Here is a 22567-nt window from a genome sequence, read left to right as displayed (position 1 = left end):
CAGATTCATTTGCATCTGACATTAGATTTTAGAAGTACATAATTAGTAAATTACTGACTGCAGTACTTTTCCCTGAATGATGCAGGGATATGTGGACTTTGGACATTTTACACCTATAAATTACTTTGCCCATGGAACTGGAAACACAGATTTTGTTCAAGTATGTGTAGCTCTATTGAATATAGAAAATTGAGTATCACTTTCTTGTGTTTGAATCTGCCTATTGTGGTTGGAGATATTTAGGATTAGAGTCATCATGTACTAATGGAAAATGTTTACTTGATGGATTCCTAGTTATAGATCTCTGTTACCAAAGGTCCTTCAAAGCTTTCACCAATTGACAGCTCAATTTGTTAGTTTTGATACTGGACACTTTTCTCGGTTTCACAATATTTGCACCTATACTGCACACTGAAAAGCTACCTTGATGTTGTTTGGTACAAGAAAGCAACTATGGCCATGTTCACTTGGCACACAAGTGACCACAGAGCTGATCATGCCACAAATAAGATTTAGGAGTAGGCCTCCTAGCATGTGGAATCATGGAATGGCATAAAAATTAATACAATCTCATTTAAAGAACTTGGGTTTAGGCATAGATGCCAACTCAAATGCTTTGAATCTATCCCTCCCACCCAATCATATTTCATATGAGATATTTCTCCATTAAACATGTAGAGTCCAAGTCATTGAATTTCCTATGGTACCAATAGATAAAAAGTTTTAGGTTGATCTTGTGGGGCCTGTTAAATGCAGGGAGCATCCATGCTATGATATGTATTACATGTGAAAATTCGCTTGAAATGCAACAACTGAAATTAATTATTCTAACTGATAAAGTTATGCAGTTTATTTTGTTACGACAAAATAATGAATTAATCACACTAAAATTTCTTCAGAATAGAAACGGTACAGAAATAAATTGGAAACTAAGAAAATGCTAGCACACACAAAAGAAATTTTGACACAGTTATTTTTGGACAAAGGTCCCTGGAAAAACCCAATGTGGGAAAACCAGTGCTTTAGATGAGGGTTTTATTATTATGCAACAAAATAATCTGAGTACAAATCTGGATGCCCAACTTGTAATTCTCCGGCAAAATACCAATGTTCCACCGAGTTTCTGGGACGGGGAAATGCGGGAGTGGGGATACGCACAAAGGGGACGTATATAAGCAACTGCAAAATTTAGGGAAATTTCGGGGGAACGGTAGAGTCATAAAATTTATAAAATTATTAAAAATTTAATGTATTAAAATAAAAAATAAAATCCCAACAATATGTCAATAACTAAGTTAGTTAATAGTAAATCTTAATAATTATGAAATATACATCTAAATATGATCATCATTTCGTATTAGACTATTATGAATCATAATCATCATTTGACATTTCTGTAATCATCAATGTAAAATTGTAAATCTAAAAGTAAATCACTAAATTGAATTCATCATTTGACATATGCAATGTTCCATCTAAATTCAACATTTTGCAGTGGGCATTAATATTATGCAAGGACCATCTAAATTAAATTAACCATTTAACAATTGAAAGTACATAATGCACATCGAAAGTAAATTCATCATATGATAATGACATTATGCTGAAGTCTAAAATAGCCATAGAATACTAATGTTGATTTGGGGTAGCATCGGATGTGCTTTAGCCACGAAAATTGGTGGAGAGGCTAAGGTACATGAGATCTCCAATACCCAGAAAGGGTTTGGGCAGATTCTAAACAGTTTGGGAGATATTAAAATAATTAATATTTTTAATGGAGTCCCTAAGTTTAATGTCAATTAATATAAAACTGTGTTAGAATGGTCCAAAAATCATGGATCAAACCATATCTAATCTTATCCGTTGATTAGGGACTTAATCTCGGTTGTTGATTTGTCAATGAGAAAAGTATAAGAGGAGGCTTGAGGGTCACTTGGAGAACAAACCAAGAGATCAAGATTTCGACTTTCTGGGGCTGGGTTTGCTGAGAAAGTTGAGAGAGTGATTAGAATTGCAGCTGAGGGGCAGTGAATACAAAAGCAGAGAGGTAGAGATAGCACCAGGAGGATCAGCGCAGTAGCTGGAGAGAGGGACGCAGAAGCAGCCAAGGGTTCACGCAAACCCGGTTAGGGCTCACGTAGAGGCAGCTAGGAGCTGCACAGTGCCTTAGAGGGCTAGCGTGGGTGACAAAGAGGGCCAGAGGGTTGACACAGTGCCTCCAGAGGCTGACGCAGGCCAAGCCAGAGTGATGCTGGGCTAACGCTAGGCCAGAGAGAGGTTGACACAGTTCCTAGAGGCTGATGCTGGGATTTCGTGGGGCAGTTTGGAGCTGTGGAGCTGTCGGAGTGTTTATTTGGGGTTTTAGCCGGAATATCTGCCCATGAGTAGAGAGGTACTACTGCCGAGATTTTTCTCTGTTGGGTATGCCGGATTTGGCACCCAGATTGTATTATGAAACTGCTTAATAAATCAAACCCTCAGATAGCTGCACCGATTTTCCTGCATTGGGTTTTTCTGGGGACATTGGTCCAAAAACAATGGTGTCACTTGTGTGCTTGTTTTGTTTCCTTCAGTTGATAATCTGTAATGTGTTGAGCATGTACTTGTATTTATTTCAAGTATTTACATGGTAAATAACTTGTTAATTAACAGAACAAGTAGGTAGGAATAAATCGGTAAAGTACATGAAGGGTTTCTAACAGTTAGACTCAGAAATTCCAACATGGTATGAGAGCTTGGTTATAGATCACAGAAGAACTAAAGACATCAGTCGGGCAGAGCAGCAACAACAGAAAACAGCTATCCCAAGTGACAGAAGCTGTTCCTAGCAGAGAAGCAGCAAGAAAGGGGTGACGCAGTGCCTTTGTCATTAAGTTTGAGCCAAGAAGAGGCAACGTAGAGGCTAAGGGAGGCAAAGACAGGCTCATGCAAGCTCACGCAGAGGCCAGGAGAGCTGACGCAGTTGGCTGAGGAAGTTGATTTGCCGGTGCCGGGATTGTGCAGAGCCTAGGAGCTCTAACCTTCAGGTTGCTGGGGTTTAGAACGCTGTGGGTAAGCTGCAGAGTGGAGCTGGTGGGGTACTGTAGTAAGAACAATACCTAACATGGCAAGGCCAAGGTAGAGGGAGTTGTTGCCGAGGCGTATGTCTAGCCAAGGAATCCGGTTCATCGTTGTTGTTTCACAGACGATCGGAGAGGGGCAACTTGACGTTGGCAGAAGGATTTCCAAGTGGGAAATTAGGACTTAGAGGGAGTCCAGAAGAGAACTTCCAAACGGGAAGTAGAGAGACTCAGCAGGAGTTGAACCAAGAACTTCCAGAGAGGAAGTGGAGAGACTCAGCAGGAGTCACTTCCAGACAGGAAGTAGAGAGACTCAGCAGGAGTCGAACCGAGAACTTCCAAACGGGAAGTGGAGAGACTCAGCAGGAGTCAAATAGAGAACTTCCAGATGGGAAGTAGACTCAACAGGAGTCGAACAGAGAACTTCCAGGCGGGAAGTAGAGAGACTCGGAGGAGTCAACAAGAAGAGCAAAGAGATGGCCATGAATGGGCTGAGGGATCAGGACAGGTTGGATGAGGCATCCAACTTTGTCATCTGGAAGGCCAGGATCCTTTTTGTTTTGTGTGCCATGAGTGCACACACACCACTTGAGCGGAAGTGGGGAGACATCGAGCTGTAGTCAGGTGGACTACAGGCGATGAGGGGCAGGATCCTCGAGGTACCCAGCCTCTTGGATTAGACCTTGCTACGGGAGCCCCGAAGAGGAGTAGCAGTACTGGCGATGTCAGTAGAGACAGATGCGGATGGAGCGACAGAGGGAGCTACAATGTAGGATTCCCAGGACAATGCGAGGCTAGCAGGTTGCAACAGTGTGAGAGGCACGGGAGTGTTGCACCAGTGCAGGATTTGGCACCCAAATTGTATTCTGAAACTGCTTAATAAATCAAACCATCAGCGAGCTGCACCGGTTTTCCCGCATTGGGTTTTTCTGGGGACATTGGTCCAAAAACAACGATGTCACTTGTGTGCTTGTTTTGTTTCCTTCAGTTGATGATCTGTAATGTGTTGAGCATGTACTTGTATTTATTTCCAGTGTTTACATGGTATATAACTTGTTAATTAACAGAACAAGTAGGTAGGAATAAATCAGTAAAGTACATGAAGGGTTTCTAACAGTTAGACTTAGAAATTCCAACAACTAAACCAAAAGTAAACATAGAAAGAAGTGAAATACTGTTAAATTTAAAAAAAAATACTAAATAATAAATCACAGCTCCAATTTGGTGGCTCCAAGTCACAAAATGAAAATGGCAGCTCCAAGTCACAAAATGAAAATTGCAACTCCAAATGTGCCAGGCCCCTAGTCAATGGTATATCTGAATCACAACAAATTGTAGATGGAAAATATCAAGCGGCGAAGGCAAGAAAATCTTGGGCGGCAAGGTAAAATGTTGAGTGACAGTAGAAGGAAAATGTCATGCGACAAGGTAAAATTGTAGGGTTAATGAGAATTGTGAATGAATATGTTTTAAAGTTTTAATTTATCCTCTAGTTTTTATTTCATTTTTTTTATTATATTAAAATTTGTAATTTTTTATGTTATTAGCAAAAAAAGATTGTGGGGATGCTTTTCGTCAGCAGAAAATGTCCCCCAAGAGTTTCCTCGAGTTTCCCCATAAAAAGAGACGTGGGGTAATGTTTCCCCAAGAGTTTCCCCGTCTTGGGAGCATGGGGGAGTGAGGAAGCGCGTCCCCCACCCTGGGGGACATGTCCCCGTGGAACTCTACGAAATACGTTGCCAAAACATTTGGAAAAATTTCCTCCCTTTGCCAAAATAATTCGCCCTCCTTCTAGCTTGCTCACACTGCTTGACTGGCTGCTCGCACTGTTGGCCTGAGCAAGTCGTACAACCTCTGGAACTTCTCCAACTGGGCTGTCTAGCCTCCCTCTATCACTGAAAATAAGGCACTATGCCTTCCGAGTGATCTCCCAGCCTCTGACAACTGAAACGACCGTCTTCTGACACTTTCGCTGGGGTTTTTGGCTTACTCGCTCTTCGTGGACGACTTTCCTGCAAAATAATTTGGCTTCCCAGCGACAGTTGCTTTGCTGCTAAGAATCTCTGTTGGAAATGTCTCTGCCACTCTTTCAATCATTGCGCTGCTCCCTCAGGCACTGCCACTCGATCACTAGCTCAAATTCTTCTCTAGCTGAACTCTACTCTTTGAGAAATTCAATCTGCCTTGATCATTGGTGTGACTTCCTCCAACCCGATTGACCTCTTCTTATAATCTTTCGTTGGCAAACCAACGACCATGATTAAATCCTTATCGATGGCTGAGATCATTTTTGAGTTGATCCATGTGAGTTTCTAGAGAAATCTCACCTTTCTCAATTAATTGTTGTTAATTAATCATTTTCCCTAAGTTAGACTTAGGAAAAGTTTAATCACTAATTAATTAACTTAATTGAGCTGCTTCTAGGTGGGTTTTCCAGAAACAACTTTTGGGTTTTGAAGTTCTAGTGTTACTTAGCCTCTTTGTCCAAAGTCGAGACTAGAACACCATCCGATGCTACAAAAACTAATACTCTCTCTTAGCGAGGAAGGTGTTCACCCAATCTCCATAACATCCTCCATACACGTTGTTGATGTCTGACATTTGTAGCAAACTTCCACTTCCCACCAAGCCACTGCGCAACTCTGATTCATTTGCTGCTTTGAGCTTAACCAACTTGCATCTATGCTACTGCTGACACTGCACCTTGTACTGCTGCTAACTCTGCACTACGCTACAACTGATCTCTTGCTCCTGCTACTGCTGCAACTGAGAAATGAACCATGTCCTATGAACTGCAACTGTCTCTTGAGAATTTGACTACTACCAGTCGTTGCACTGTCCACTGAGAATGTCGACGCTGCAACTGGTACTGCAACTGTCCCTCAAGAACTGACTGTGCCATCTGAACACTGATCCATCTACCACTGAATACTGTGGGCCCCTGTAGCAAGGGTAATGATCCGTGAGGAAACACCTGTTTGATGCTATCCTCCATTGATCTTGCCCAAATCTCTGCAACTCTAAACTCTGATCTACTCATACTGTTGTTGCTACTGCTCTGCTACTATCTTTGCACTGTTGCTGCAACTAATGTTGCACGAAGCAGGGACAAAGCAGGGACGTTTTTTGGAAGCAGGGACGCGGAAGCGTCATTTTCCAAAAATCTAGGAAGCGAAGCGTCTGCTATATATATATATTTATTTTTTATTTTTTTGCATTTATACTCAAAACAAACATCCCAAATACCAAATTAGTTGTAGAAGACATGAAAACATGCATACTTTTGCATAAATCAAGATAGATATAACATCCATTGTACATTAATGATTAATTATTCGAGCATCAACCATTTAGATGCATCAACCATCTAGAATCTAGATTCTTCTCCTCTTGTCTTTCCTTTGCCTCTACCTCGATTGTCTAGGGATATTAGTCAACGTTGCCCAATTTTGATCAAACTACCTAATTCAAGACTTAAAATATGGTAGAAAAAGCTTAACATGCTTGATCGATGATTTTGACTTGATTGAAAGGTAATTTTTTGCTAAGGGCGTGCCACGTGACAAAGGAGTTCAACAATTAACACCACCAACACTAGGGTAGATATAGGGCTTGGTGCTTTTGATTAAATGCTATCGCATACCTTCATACTTGGTATAATCTAATGAAATGCCACAATCCCATTGATCCCGAATTCCTGAAAACTGTTAAGTCTGCTGAATTTTGAATAGGATAAGAAATTCTATTTTCTCCATATGAAGTCCAATGACACTGGAACCACTCTCAAACATCTTGAGTCATTTCATGGTAATGTTAAAAATTTAAGTAAAAGGATAAAAATGAAAAATAAAGGAGAATGTCACTTTTACTTTAAGAATTTAACATCACCATGAGGGAGCATCTGCTATATTTATATTTATTTTTTTTATATTTTTTTTTGCCTTCATTCCTCACCCTAACCCAAGGTGGACCCACCCCCAACAAGCAAACTCACCTAAAATTAAAAAAAAAAATTGAAAAAAAAAACGATTTTCTAAACAGCGCGACACTTTTCCGGAATCGTACGGAAGTGTACGCTTCACCCTCCGAAGTGCCATGCTTTGTACTGCCGAAGTGCCATACGAAGCGTGCTTTGGAGGAAAGCTTCCGAAATTTCCAGGAAGCGTCCAAAACAGGCGGAAGCGCACTTCCGAATTTTGGAACCGCGCTTCCGGGGACGCTTCCTGGACACATCCGCATGGGACGCGCTTTGGGCCTTCAATGGGGGGGGGACGCTTCCTGCAACATTGGCTGCAACCACTGTAATAATGAGTCTGATCTCCCCAGATCCTGAAGCGCTAGCTTCCATAGGGCTGCTCCCTCTAAAGATAGACTCCCTCTGAGTCTCAATCTCCCTATGGGAAATCTCTCTTCTCCATCTTGGCAACTCACATTGTCCTTTTGCACTAGAAACTAGACTGCATAGCTCTGCGCTGGTGATCTTGACCCTAGAAGACTTAATTTACCTTGTCATTTTTGTCATCAAAGGCAAGGCTTCTTCTGGCGCTGCTTAGGTTGACATCAATGACAACCATATTTCAACAAAAACCTCTTCTACATCTTCTTATTGTGGGATTGGGGGAAATCGATAAATGTTCGACTTGTGAAGTAAGGCTAGGGGCTTGTTTCCCTTAGTGTTGGACCTCCTTGCGAACAAGCTGATTTGTAGGGTATCAGAGGTACTCATTGAAGCAAAGCTTCCGCCTGTAGGATCTCCTTGCAATGTTCCTTAAACCAACAAAGATAATGCTGGAAGAGGACACAAAACTTAGATTTAATTTGTTGCAATCACACATTTCATGTTGTGCACCCACACACTAAATTGACGTAAGTCCATGCCCACGCGAAACCTTTTCGGGGTTCTGGAGATCTAGTGTTCCTTAGCCTTTTAGCATCATCTGAGACTAGAACACCCATCTGATGCTACCATAAACTAACACTCCCTCTTAGCGAGGAAGGTGTTCTCCACTATACCCATATGTTCTCTAAAATAGATGAATTTAGCTCTCCCTAGAGCTTTCGTGAGTATATCTAGAACCTACTGCTCTGTCTGAACATGATATAGCTGGACGGTTCCATGTTGCTGATGTTTGACTTCTTTTATACCTCCTTCCTGTGAAAATTTCAAGTTTGAAATCCTATTGCAACAATTGAAAATTAATCTTCTAATTGTTAATTAATTTAACAATTTATTTGCTACGACAAATACTGAATAAATCACACTGCAACCTTCATAAATAAAACTGCGGAAAATAATAGCGTTGGAAACTGGGAAATATGCTATGATAGACACATAAAAATTAACACAGTTATTTTTGGACAAATGTCCCTGGAAAAACCCAATGCAGGAATACTGGTGCAACAACTAAGGGTTTTTAGTATTATGCAGCAGTGAGAAATTCTGAGTACAATCTGGATGCCAAATGCTGGCTATCCTGCAGAGAAAATACTAGCAAAAATAATGAGGGAAATTACCCTCACTCCAAGCAATCTCGGTACTAATTGAGCTCTGAATGGCTAGCCGTCCCTCTTGGCCTATGCAGACTACGCGTTACCCTGATGTTGCTTGCCATACGTGCTGCTTGAATCGGTTACCAATCTAGCTGTCCTCCCTGCTGCTAACTGGGAAAACGCTTCTTTGGCCCTCTGGAACCTCTGCCCGACCTTTGGAACTAAAAATGCCTTCCTTCCTCAGTGAATGAAACTGCCCTCTGAAGCCTCTGCGTTGCCTCTACGCAACTTCTTGGAGAAATTTCGGCCTCTCTCTGCAATGCACTCACCGGATTTGGAAATCTTTCTCCGACTTCACTGTCTCTACTTACCTACTGAAGCTCGAACTCTTCTAGCACTGCTGGCTCTCTGGAAAATCGAACTCTCCAAGGAAATCGAACTCTCTGTGGTTCTCACAAGTGTGTTCTCCATCTACCCATCGACTTCTTCTTATAATCTTCTATTGGACCTCCAACAACCAAGATTAAAACTTAATCAAGGGCCCAGATTAATTCTCTGTCGATCTGTGTGAGTTTCTAGATGATTCACACCTTATCTCAATTAATTATGATTAATTAACCCCTTTTCCTAAGTTTAGACTTAGGAAATAATTAAAAATAGGCTAATAATCTAATTGAGACACTTCTAGGTGGAATTTCCAGAAACGATTTCTGGGTTATGGAGAACTCCTGTGTTTTAGCCTCTCCACAAAATTTCGAGACTAGAACACCTCCGATGCTACAAAAACTAACACTTCCTTCACAACTTCACACTGATTTGACTCCTTGTCACTGGAAATCATTGTGAAGAGGTCAATCCTCGTAACGCTGTGTTGAAGAAATGTGTGACTAGGTTTGGTCTTCATAAATATGAAATGTACTTTTTGATTCTTGTAAATTGTAAAATGAAAGAAAAATATTATTATTATTTTTGGAGCATGGGTTTCATGTTCAAGGTCTTTTATTTTATAGGTAAAACACCCATTGAGTGATTCTAGAGTTTGTCCTAGGTCAAGAAGTCAAAAGAGTCATTGTCATAAGCTGAAGACCCCTTCGGGCACATTGTAACTTGTAAAGAAAATTATTTTGTCTTTAAAAGTGTCAAAATACCCTTCAAGACCAAGTTGGCCTAGCAACTAGTAAGTCGGCCTAAAATGAGGAGCCGTGTCCACCTTGATGAGCCTATATAAAGGAGGAAACTTGACCTCCTTGAAGCACATACATATATCACTCATTTAGGCAAAGGAAGAGGAAGAAGAAGGCAATGAAGAAGGAAGAGGACGAAGAAGACTTGGTTTTGGGTTATTTCTCTCTTACATGTGTGAAGAAAGGCTAGGGTTGTCGCAGCAGATCTAGGGTTTTCCTCTACAAGTTCGATCTTGGAGAAGGGTAGGCAAGAAGGTCAAGCGAAGGTCATAAGAAGCCATCCTCAAGCTTCAGAAGTCAGTGAAAGCCAAGCAAAGGTCTAAGGAAGCCTTGGAAGGCTAAAACGAAGCTCAAACGCGTGGTAGCAACAACTGCAGGAGGGCCGAAAACTTCAAGTCTTTAGTGGAGGCCGAAATTCTGTAGTTGGAGGTCGAAGTAGTGGTATTGGAAGAGATTTGACTAGGTTTGACTTAGACAAGGATAACACATCATCCGGAAAGGTTGAACTTGGTCTTGGAGGGTATTGATCTTGGTCTAAATGTCTTGGAATTTGTCAATTGAAGAATCATAAGGAAGAACAGAGATTTGCGGGTTTTCCTCTCAAGTGGAGAGGTTTTGGCCGTGGATTGTAGCCTATATTCTGTGTTCTTGTTCTTATTGTTTTTATAGTTGTTTGATGATATACAAACATAATAATAAGTAAAGAAGCTAAAAGTAAGAAAAAGTAAAAAGACATCACAAGCAATTATAATAGAAAGAGAAATCACTCTAATCATTGCCCTTTAGATTTCTCAACACATTGTCCATCAACCACTGCGCATACTTTGATCCAGCTGCTACTAACTGTAGCTAAATCAATCTCGATCTACTGTCTCACTGCAACTGGCTCTGTAACTGTCCCTTGAATCCTTGACTGCAACTCACTCTTCACTGTCTATTCAGCACTTGACTTCGCCCAGCTGGCTTTGCTACTGTCACTTACGCATCTCATTGCAACTAGCTCTGCATATGTTCGTCGAGATCTGACTGTGCCTTGTAGACATCTTGACCCTCCTCCTACTCTGGACTGTGGGCTCTCGTAGCAAACGAATTGATCATGTGAACAACAATTGGATTTGATCTAGACTTCCTACTGCTCACCCATGGACCCTGCCATACTGGTTTTTGAAGCATCATGCTCCTCCTCCATCTGGAGGTATCACTGCTATTAATGCGAATTCCTCCAATCTAGAGGTCAACTCGTCGATCTCTGCTGAAGCTCTTGTCTGTTGCTGACCAAATTGACCAATTCGAAGCATTTGACCTTCGACAAGTCCTCCTTTTTCTCTCCTTTTGAGTTTTGTCCCTGACTGGGACCCTTCTTTGCCTTTCCCTTACCTGCAAGGGCTACGTTCTCCTCTTCCTTTTCCACCTTCGGTCCCTTGCTACTGTTGGTGATAGTACCTTCTACGAGACTGGTTCTTAGCTCCTCCAGAGTGAAGTAACTCCATAGGTGCTCCCATCTTGGAAGTGTGTCTCACCTAGAGATGACTTGGACAAATATATGCCACTCCTTGGAAAAACCCATTTAGAGTCGTGCGCACCAGCTCACTGTCTACTGGTTTCTCTCTTACAACTGCATATTTGTCTCTGATTCCTTAAATCCTAGTGAGGTAGGAAGTAATATCGTCGCCCTTTTGCATTTTAATTGTCCTCAGCTTCTCATTTTATGATTCTCAGATGGATCCTAGTACACCTTCAAGTTGGCATCCCACATTTCCTTTGCCATATTTTAGTCTGTAATATGCGAGACAATGTGATAGGACCATCCTCTTAGTCTTGGCCATCTCTTTCTTGAAGGTTGCTAGCTGTTGTGGATTTGTTAGTTCTTCCATGACATTTGTCACAAACTCCTTCAAGCCATGCTCATCCAATAGAAATTGCATTTTCGCTTTCCAGACACCAAAATTAGAGGTTCTGTTAAGTCTGTCTTGATCTCTGAGTTCTCTTTGTGAAACTCAAATCTGGAAGACTTTCCCGACCATTGGCTAACGAATCAAGCCCCTGCTCAGCCAAATCGAACTGCCACTCTGAAGTTGTTTGCGTAGACCTTTGCACAACATCTAGTGGAATAATGCTGCCTTTTACAGCTGGCTCTCCAAAACTGGAAAATTTCCTTCTGACTCATTGTCTTTGCCCCTCTGACACTTGCTACTTGATCAGTGGCTCGATCTCACTGCTAAATCGAATTGCCTTGCTCACTGAGTATCTGCAACTGGTGTGTCCTCCATCTACCCATCGACCTCTTCTTATAATCTCAAGTTGGGACTCCAGCGACCATGATTAAAACTTAATTGATGATTGAGATCATCTCCAAGTCGACCCATGCGAGTTTCTAGAAAATTCTCACATTTCTTAATTAATTATTATTAATTAACCATTTTTCCTAAGTTAGACTTAGGACATTTTTAATTATGGTCATTTAATTTAATTGAGCCATCTCTAGGTGGAATTTCTAGAAATGATTTCTGTGTTTTGGAGAACTCCTGTGTTTTAGCCTCTCCACAAAGTTTTGAGACTAGAACATCATCCGATGCTACAAAAACTAGCAAGATCTCTCTCTCAAACTGCATGGTTTCGCTTCTTCTCACCTTTGAACCTCTTATCTAATCGATAATGCTTCGATCCCATATGAAAATTTCCATGAATGCACCAACTGGAGTTTATTCTTTTAACTATTAGTAGTTTATTTGTTTATGACAAATAACGAGTAAATCTCTAATGCATTTTTCACAATAGAAATAGAGTTCGGAATTATAAATCTGGAACTGAGAAACAAATGCACACATAAAAAATAGACAATGATATTTTGGACTAAACGTCCTCGGAAAAACCCCATAGGGAAAACTAGTGCTGTAGATGGGGGTTTATTTTATTATGCAAATATGGAGAATTACAAGTGCTGCCCTTTCCTGGCTCAGCTCCAACAATTTTTTCCTACTGGAAAATATACTGGGAAAATCATTTCCCTCATAGCAACTCTCATGGCCCGTCTTCAGCAAACTCGCACTTCCTAGGTAATTCGCACAACTGGATTGGAAATGTGCACTGCCTGCTTCGATGAGTTCGATCCGCCTTAATGGATGAGCTGTCTTGCCTGTCACTGCCTATAGAAATTATTCGCTAGGCCTCCCGGGACTTGATCCAGGCATTAGCAACTGAATCGATCCTTGCTCCGGTAACTAGCACAGGCAAACTGGAAACTCACATTGTAGAATTCAGCCTCCGTGCTAGATAATTTGGTCTTCCTTCTTTGACTTTAGAAATTGGAAAGTCACTTGAGAATTTCTCTAGAAATTATCCCTGTTGCAAACCCTTGCTGCTCTCCTTCCCTAGCTTGAACCGCGAACTAGGTAGCTCGATTTGCCTTGCTCACTAATCAACTGATGCTTGGTGTGTCTTTTTCCATCCCTTCGAGCCACTCTTATAATTTCTCATTAAGTCTTCAACGACCATGATCAAACCTCTATCAATGCTAGGATCATTTTAACTGCAATGTGCATCAATAGAAGTCTCTAGAGCAATCTTGAACATCCTTAATTAATTAACTTTAATTTACTTCTTTTCCTAAGTTAGACTTAGGAAATAATTTAATTATGACAAATTAATTTAATTAAGGTGTTTCCCAAACTTATCTCGTGAAACCTTTTCCGGGTTTTGGAGATCTAGTGTTCTTTAGCCTCTTAGCATCATCTGAGACTAGAACACCTGTCCGATGCTACCATAAACTAACAACCTTAATGACTTGGTGTATGTTCAATACAATCTCTGACTATGGGTGAAGCAAATAGAGAAGCCATTGGATGTGGATGCCATTTCCTTAGACAATATTGATATATTGTCTAAGTGGAGGGCGGGGTCTGAGCTTCCCATCATGGAGGAGTCATTTGCATGGGGTTAGAGTAAGAACCATTAGTAGTACAATAGCAGGGGCAACAAGAGGAGGAGGACTCAAAGGAGGAGCAACAATGAGAGGAGGAGGAGGAGAATGTGGCAACATCAACACCACCTTCTATAGATAGAGCACAGTTCGATACCCTTCAGTCATCCTCTGACATTAGGAGTAGGGCTTGGGCCTTCTGCTGCTAGGGGTAGGCCTAGCAAACAACCCATCATCTTTTCTCGTAAAAGGGGGAGAGGGCACTGATCTTAAGTAGCTAGCTGGTAGTTTTGTTTGTTTTGCCATTGTACATATATGATACATTTATATATGTGATGCTATTTTGTATTGGTTCTGTTGCACCTATTTTGTCACAAGTCCAAGGAAGCAGTTGTACAAAATGTTTCAATGTTTAAAATCATTAGCCATCCAGTTCTTATGTCATTGTAAACTCAATTTCTGCAAATTGTAATGTAAATGATGCTAGTGCGACTGTTTAATTATGTAACAAGCTAGGTAAGCCTATGATTTTGGCGACGAATTTCATCCTAGGAGGTTTTTCGTCTCACCGCATTGTGTGTTTCTAAACCCAGATAATCGACAAAGTTTTCTCCTCCAGCTTAAACCCCAAAGCTAGGGTGGAATTTATTGACAAAGTCTTAGGTGAGTCGTAGTGTTATGTTGAGTCTTTATAAAAGTGGTTTGGGAATAATTTAAGCTATTTGGTTAAATTATTTTATTACAGATCACTTAGTCTACTAGATCATATTGTGTCGCAGAATTGGGTAAATATTATGAGAGTCTATAACGAATGGGTATTCCCCTTTTAAAGGTTGAATTTGTAATATCTTATGTAAAAAATATTTTATTGCATGGTCCCTCGCAATCAGACACCATGGCTAAAGTATTAGAGGGTGGGAAAATTAATTAATCTCCACAAGTGCCAATTAATTAATTTTTCTGGCAAAATAAAATAAAATCCTAAGCTAGAAAATTAATTAATTTTGATTCAAAATTAATTTTAGAGAAATTAATTTCTCCAAGTGGAAAATGACCAAAAAATTCGTAGGTCAAAAAGAATTCAATTTTTGGAGGTCCCCCGCCAAGGCAAAAATGGATTTTTTAAGGAAAATTAAGTTCTTGGACCTTCGTGGTTAAGTCAAAGTTAATTTTTTGAGGAAATTAATCCAAAAAATCAATTTTTGGGTTAATAAAAAATAGTTTTTATGAGAAATTCGAAAATTCCTCAAAAATAAATATTTTTGACGAGAGATTAAAAGATGATCAAATATTTGTCGACGGTCGAGATTATTTTGATGAGGATCAAGTCAAGTAGCCATTATTTTCCACTTGGAGGTTTTCTTTATAAATTAGAAGTCATTTGCTTCTCAAGTCATGATAAAATTTCTGACTTTGGTCTATGTAATTTTGTAATGCTGGTATTGATCCACTGATCTGCTGGGATCGTTTGAATTTCATAATAGAAAGACTTTGGGGTTCAGTTCATGGTGTTTTTTGTCCGATGATCTGTGGTATGTGCTGGTTATGTGCTTTCCTATATTGTGCTTAAATTTTTTATAAACTTGTTTATTCATTTGTCGGTGATAAGAACATTCTATTGGTAGATTTTGGGTCTATCTTAGGTGATCTGATTCACCATATGTTTAACAAGTTTCCTTGAAGAAATATATAGAGTTTGCAGGTACACCGACCCTTGGGCTCCAAGTTCACAAACTTTGGAAGAGAGTCGACCTTGTTTGGGCTCTGAGAATTTTTGTTTGATTTTCTTACTTCGCTAAGGTTGTGGGCAATACCATAACTTTCAAAACACATTTGATCCATTGTCATTATCATCTAAAAAAATTATTTTTCAAAAATACTTTATTTTCAAGCATTGTATATTTGTAAAATAACTTTTTTGTAAATAAATTTTCTAACCCTTGTTTTGTAGCTATTAGGGTTTGGTGTTTATTTTTAAATTTTGTATATATATGTTAGGGTTTTGGGTATTTTTATTTTCATTTGTGCAGGTGAAATTCAAGTTATTCAAGAAGATTTGCTGGGGTTTTGAGCTACATCTAGGCCCTTGAGAGTAAGATTTAGTTTCCAAAAAATTTGCAAGGCTAGCATTGTAGAATTTTGCAGAGAAATTGGGAAAATTTGAAGATTTGAAGCAAATAAAATTTTTGGCAAGGGTTTGAAATTTTTTTAGGGCCATTAGTCCCAACGTTTTCCTCTCTAGCCTAGTCGCAACCTTGGTTTTCCATCTAATCCTGGCCGCAAGCCCAATTTGGCCTCTTTACCCTAGCCGTGGGCCCCATTAGCCTTGACGTTAATCCCCTAAGGGTTGTTCCCTTAGTCACAGACCTATTAGGCCTTGCGACAACCTTTCTAGGCCTCTTAGGCTTGGTCACAAGCCTTAAGGCCTTCTTCCAGTCCTCTGTCCTCTTCCTTTTCCCCTCGGCTTGCTTGCTCATCCCTCTGTTGCCTTTCTTTCTCCCCTGGCGCACGCTGGCCTTGGCCTCTATACCTCCTCGACTCCCCTCTTCTTCCTCCTTTGTGGCCTTTCTTCCTTGCCGTAAACCCTTTAGGGCTGTCCCTTCCTTTGCCCTCAGCCAAAAGAGGCCTCGATCTCCTTCCTAGTTAGACGGAAGCCCTTCGAGGGCCTGCTGTGAGCCCTTAGAGCCCTTAGAGGCTCTTCCCTTGGAGCCACAACACTTATTGGGACTTCTTTGGCTGCCGTAGGCCTAATAGGCCTTGAAAGCCCTCATTCTAGCCCATTCTTTGCCTTTTTTTGCCTCTCCTCCTCACTGTATGCTTATCATTTGATTTTGAATCGTTGTGTTTTGCAGAGAATTTGTGTCAAAATCTTGTGTTTACAGGTAGCCTAACTACTGAAGAAAATTTGGCAAGTGGACTAGTCATATACTAGGCCTAAAGGCCCACTGGTTTGCCTCTTGAAACCCTCTATTCATCTCTGTTTTGTCACAACCATCTAAAAATTCCATAACAGTGGTTTAAATTTAAATAAGTGACACAAAAAATCATTCATAAGTTGCCTAAGACACTAATAAGTTAATTACATTTAGTGGGCATTCATTGTTTGGCTTCTTTTCATAAAATTTAATGACTGTCATACTCTGTGGGGTTGCAGACTAAGGTCTGATCATAACTGTGGTGTTGGTGTCTAAAGAGTTAAATTCATTAAGGCTCTTGTGTTTGGCAAAGTGGTTTGGTATTTGAGCTTCCATTATTTGCATTTGGCACACATAGGCATATCACACCTTGCATCTTAAGGGCTCTAAGCTAAACTTGCTTGTCATAGAAGTCTAATGGCCGCTCATTGAATGGGATTGGCATTCAAGTAATATAAGGTTTTCATTTATTTATGATCATAAGATAATAATTGCCAATTGAGGAAGTGATTGCATACACTGTTTACATTAAGTGGTTTTACAATTGGTAAAGCATTTCATGTGCTAAGAAGACACTAACATATTGTTGTCTCTTGTGAGCTGTTTAAATTTTAAAGTTACGATTTTTGCACTTAATAGGCTCACTCATCTAAGCACATAATCCAATAATCTTGTTGAATGGTTGCCTAGGTTGATAAATCTAAGAATTTATTGGATATTGGTGTTTCTTGTTCTCTTACACATTGGCATTACAGATCTAAGTGTTCTTAACTTGAGGACTTGCTAATTCAATTGAATATTTCTTGAATAGTTGGCATTGAGGAATCTAATTACAATATTGACATTATCTTGTTGACATAACTTGGAAAGCTTCTAATTGTCTAAAGAGCATTGATAATCTTGCTATCTCTTTTGAGTAATTTTCATTGGCATCTTGTATTGTCCACAAAGAATCATTCACTAATTGTTCTAAGTGGATAAGTGCTCTAATTGTAATTAGATTTATGGTTCATGTCTAAAGTGGATATCTATTGTGAATAATAATTCTATATTGGAAAATAATTGTAAAAAGCATTTATCTTGTTGTTTAATAATTGGGCAATTACATCTTGGTTATCTCTTGTATCTTGTTGGCAGTTGTAAAATTGGCACATATTCTTGTGGTTAAGATTGTCTCCTATTTACCATTGTTAAGAACTTATTGTCATAATTTAAAATCAATAATAACTAAGTACTTAAAGGAACATCAAACAATCTCACCGTAAGAAGCACTCAACTCATCTTTGCATTCTAGAATTAGTCTTGCATTAATAATTCATGGAAAGATAGGAACACCCTTTCATCTTTGCTTGAGAAGTCCAGCTCCTCTAGTATTTAAAACAATGACCTTGCAGTTGTCAGAGCCACAGTCTCTGCAGCGCCGAAGGCACCAGGGATGTTAGATTTCAAGGAGAGGGATCGTTAACCAAGTCCTTGCTTACTTCACCTTGAATTCTCTCTGCCACTTACTTTAGAAACTAGGCTCAATATAGATAAACATCAAGGGATACACTTAGTTAGGCATCTAATTAAAATAAACCAAGATTCTTGCATGTCACCTAGTTTGTAGGATTTGCATTTCATCTAGGATAGTCAAGCATCCATTAAGCAACGGTTGTTCATCCAACCATTTGGTCTTCAATTGATATAAAACAAGTGGTTGACTCCATAGGGCACTAGTCTCATAAAGTAATTTCATCTGATCTCTAAAAACTTGCTGAAATCAACCAAGTGGCTAGGCCACTCAATCATGTCTCTCGGACTTGTGGGTTGCCAACAAGTCTTGCATTCTCCAATTTCATAGCGACAACCCCCCGTAGCCTGTTGTTGGGAGACAACTAGAATAGAGAGGTCGGGGATTAGAGTGACAACCCCCGACCTAAGTCGTTGTTGCAGTGCCTGTACAATCTGAGCAACAGCCGACAACAGGTTCTCCACATTTGAGTCTTTGATTGGACAATTACCAGCAGGATTTAGTATCACCTTTGACGTATCATTTTTATTTGACATCCACTACATCATATATATCAGTGCTTTCTTCATATTTATGTGTCAATGTGTTTATTTGATGTTGTTCTTGCTTTATATGTTTGAAAATATGAAAAAATGAATATATATTGCATTTTTTAATGTTTGCCGACGCTGACTTTTCCAACACTGCTCCAAGGTGAAGTGAGGGAACAAGAATACATTCAAGATTGGTCAATCATCCAGTTCACCTCTTGATACATAGTATGCCCAAAACATTATGTGAAATCACATGATTACAAAATGGTTAAAGTACTTGCCGATGGATGACTCACCTTCAAGAAGGAATCACTGGATGGGAGAGAGAAATCTGACTAGAGTGAGAAGTGGAGGATCCATGGCATCATGTCATGTCCTGATCAATAGGGCTGCTGGCTAGCTGGTTGTCCAAGGCGGAGAGTTTTCTCCTATGGGTTATCCACTTTTTGGTGGGTAGCATTCCACACCTTGACTTCTCAAATGCCACGGTGTCAAGGCTCGAGCTCCCAGATGCTCTTTAACTTGTCTCTGATATGATATAATTGTTGCACACATGTACATGTGCAGAAAATTCAGAAATAGAGAATAGATGGTTGATTATATTCTTCAATGTGCAATCACCAATACATTATATGTCTCATGAGAGTGACGTAACTTCGTGACAACTCCGGTACATAGCCAAAAAGTTGACTCCATTAAAATCAGTTAAGTCGCTTTACTTTATATTTACTAAAACAAAAGTACCAAACTGCACAATAAGACAATTTGATATGGTCATTATTAAAACATAAAATCTATTAAGTTGGTTGCAGTTGCAGTTGCAATGTCTTTGCTCCTTGCTGTGATGGGTTGCAAGGTCTTCATTCCTCGCAATTGCATAGTTTTTATTCCCCAAAATATTTGATTCTGGGATCTTCATTCCCCACAATAGTTAGTTTTGGTTGCAGAGTCTTCCTCCAATAGAGTTTGTTGGGTCTTCATAAGTTCATTCTCTACCATAGTTGCTGCAATGGAGTGGTTGCTTGCAATAATAATGGCTTAGCAGAGCTTTTACCTCCACAACATTATGTGCATGTGGATCCATTGTTTCTTGTGATCATGGGTTGCAGGGTCTTTAGCGTCCACTCCCCTGAATTTAGGGTAGCAGGGTTGCTACTTCCAACAATGATAGGTTGTGAGGTCCCCACTCTTAAGTCAATTTTGTGTTTCTATGGGGTTGCGACTTGATCAAACATTTCAAATTTGTTGTTTATACATCCTTGAATTTTTTAGTTGTTTAGATTTACAAATTAGATTCATGTGCTTATGTCTGGCAGGAATATTATTTTGGTGATTTGCAACATTGTGAACATTATGGCTTTGACAAGATGGGTCGTAGTGCACAGGTTTGAAAAATATTTTTCTTTTCTTCAACTTTATCTATAGATATTCAAGGCTTTTTATAGTCAGTAGTTGTGTAACTAGGGAGTTGTGGATTGTCATGCAACATATTTACTTTGAAAATGTACTCATGTGCAGGTCAATATTATTTGTGGCAATTGTTCAAATAGAGCTACTTGCAGAGGTGTGTATTCATTGTATGATTGCTTTCTTGATCATATAAAAATATGGGCATGAAAGACAGTTACGTAAAAATATGAAAATGAAATTGATGAAGGAAAAAAGGAAAAAAGTAAGGATGTTAAGTTGTAATTTGTTTGCACATAAGTAATGTAAGTGTGTCTTGTAACTCCATGCCGCAGAACCTACATTCTTATCAATTCTAAATTGCAGGACTAGCATACTCTGTAACCTTATGTTACATGACCAACATTCTCGATAATACTGTCTCTTAGACCAGGAGAATTGCCATTATAATCTGATGTTATGGAAAGGACCAATTTAGTTATGGGAGCCGACTGGACTGGATCATCTGGACCAGTTCAACCCCTGCAGCGCCAAGACCAGCCAGTTTGGATGCTGAACCAACCTACTCAGGCCAGTTTCAATATTGACCAATCTCATCCAGCCACACCCACCTGCATGGCATTTTAAACCAGAAACCCAGTTTGGCTGGTTTTCAACCTGGTTTTCCAGCTAATTCTGGTCCTGGTCTGACCCTTAGCCAGCTCCTGTTCCTGTTCCAGTCCTAATAAATGTAACACAAGATTGTGCATCTTAGCAGGCTTAAAGAAATCTTGCCAAAATTTTAGGGCTATAGGCGAAGACCTACCCATTACAGACCAATGAATAGTTGTAGGATGTAAATGAAGACGATTAGTAGATATGACATAGGAAGTGAGTGGGAAGTTTTATAAGTTACACCTGAGCAATATGTTGTGTAAAATCTAGTTTCAATAACTAGGGTGGTTAAGAGTATTAATAGGGGTTTGGTATTGATTATGATCACTTGCCTTTATCATATAAATATGACAATGAAATACAGTTAAGACAATGAAAAGAAATTTGATGAAGTAAAAGAATAAAATTTAGTCATTATTTGTTTTCCCCATAAATAATGTTTTAGTTTCAGGTTTGAAACGTTCAATGTGCAACCATATTTTGCTGGACAAGCATATCTTCTTATCCCATGTTGCATAACCTACACTCCTTTCAAACCTAGGTTGAAGGATTAGGTTCTCTGCAACTCTATCTTACACAACTGATATTCTCCTTATTACTATGTTGTAAACTGGGAAAACCACTGATGTAATCTGGGGTTACAGAAAGGGCAAAAAAGGGCCAAGTTTTAGCACAAAGTGTGGAGATTAGAATGCTCTTTTTTTTTTCCTTCTGTAAAGCTGTTACAGAACCCATTAAGGAGCTGCTAACAGTTGTGGGAAGCATATGAATCAATATGACATGGGAAGTGAATGGCTAGTTCTAGAAGTCATACGGATACCTGAACAAGATCTTTTTGTATAAAATCTACCTACAATAATGATGGTCGTTCAGAGTACTAATACAAAGGTGGTATTTCATTGCATTCTCAATTTCCTTATCATCTATTAATATCACAATGAAATACATTTGAGTAAAAATAAGAAAGCAAAATTGATGAAGCAAAATAAAAGAAAAGAAAAGAAAATAAAAAGATAATTAGTTGTAATTAGATATTTAGTTGGATATAGTAGTATTAGATGTGTCTCTGGCTTGGGAAATGCTATTGTCACGAACATGGATGCCGAATGTAGGCGGCGCTATTCAAATGGAATTATACATTACATTTTCCATTCCCGAGGGTGAACCTTTAAGTTGTATAGGGAGGCATATAGGATGAATCATGTAGAAAATCCTAGAAACCGAGACAAATAAGTCAAGTTTGTTGAAGAAAATATGAGATTTTACATGGTCATGACTTTTAATATTCCTAGAGGAAAGGAAACTAATTGATTGTGGAGGATGAACTTTGATAGTGCTTCCTCAAAATATGGTAATGGGGCCGGGATATTCTTTACCTCTCTAGATGAAGAAATAATTCACTTTTCTTATAGATTGGAATTTCAAGGCCACGAATAATGTAGCGGAGTATGAAGTGTTAATGTTAGGATTAGATGCTGCTAGAGATATGGGAATTTCATGTTTAAAGGTTAGAGGAGATTGAAACTTGGTAGTCTGTCAAGTAAAAGGTTTGCATGCCTGTAAGAACGAAAAGCTTAAAAGATATAGGTAGGCAGTCATAAGAGCCATAGATGTGTATGATGTATTCGGCAATGAAGCGGTGCCAAGATCAATGAACACTACAGCTGGTTCATTGGCAGTTTCTGCATTGATCATGCAACTTGGCCGAATATTAGAGAAAGGTGGCTGGATTGAAATCTTATGCAGACCTTCTATTCCAGATAATGTTGAGAACTAGTATATTTTTGAAGGTGACGATCAAATAGTTCGGTTTCTCAATGGAATATAGGAATTTGAGGGAATTATGCTTGATTGATCCAAGGGATGAGCATTCCAAGAAACCTTCACACTTAA

At 39.4% G+C, this 22567-nt stretch overlaps 1 protein-coding gene across 2 annotated transcripts in view; it reads left to right on the top strand.

The window, feature by feature from the left end:
* Nucleotides 1-22567, top strand: part of LOC149245285 (G-protein coupled receptor) — a 278843-nt gene that overhangs the window by 74185 nt on the left and 182091 nt on the right. For both annotated transcript variants that reach the window (XM_089457738.1, XM_089457737.1), the window contains exons 6-8: nt 86-160; nt 19930-19998; nt 20132-20177. In XM_089457738.1, the coding sequence (XP_089313864.1) occupies nt 86-160; nt 19930-19998; nt 20132-20177 (190 nt within the window). The remainder of the gene's footprint in view (nt 1-85; nt 161-19929; nt 19999-20131; nt 20178-22567) is intronic.

The sequence above is a fragment of the Pinus tabuliformis genome, chromosome 7, assembly GCF_031772625.1.
Source record: "Pinus tabuliformis cultivar Carrire ecotype Pingquan chromosome 7, CPIR1, whole genome shotgun sequence".
Taxonomy (NCBI): Eukaryota; Viridiplantae; Streptophyta; class Pinopsida; order Pinales; family Pinaceae; genus Pinus; species Pinus tabuliformis.
Note: the sequence above shows the minus strand (reverse complement) of the source record. Positions and strands in the feature narration are given on the sequence as shown.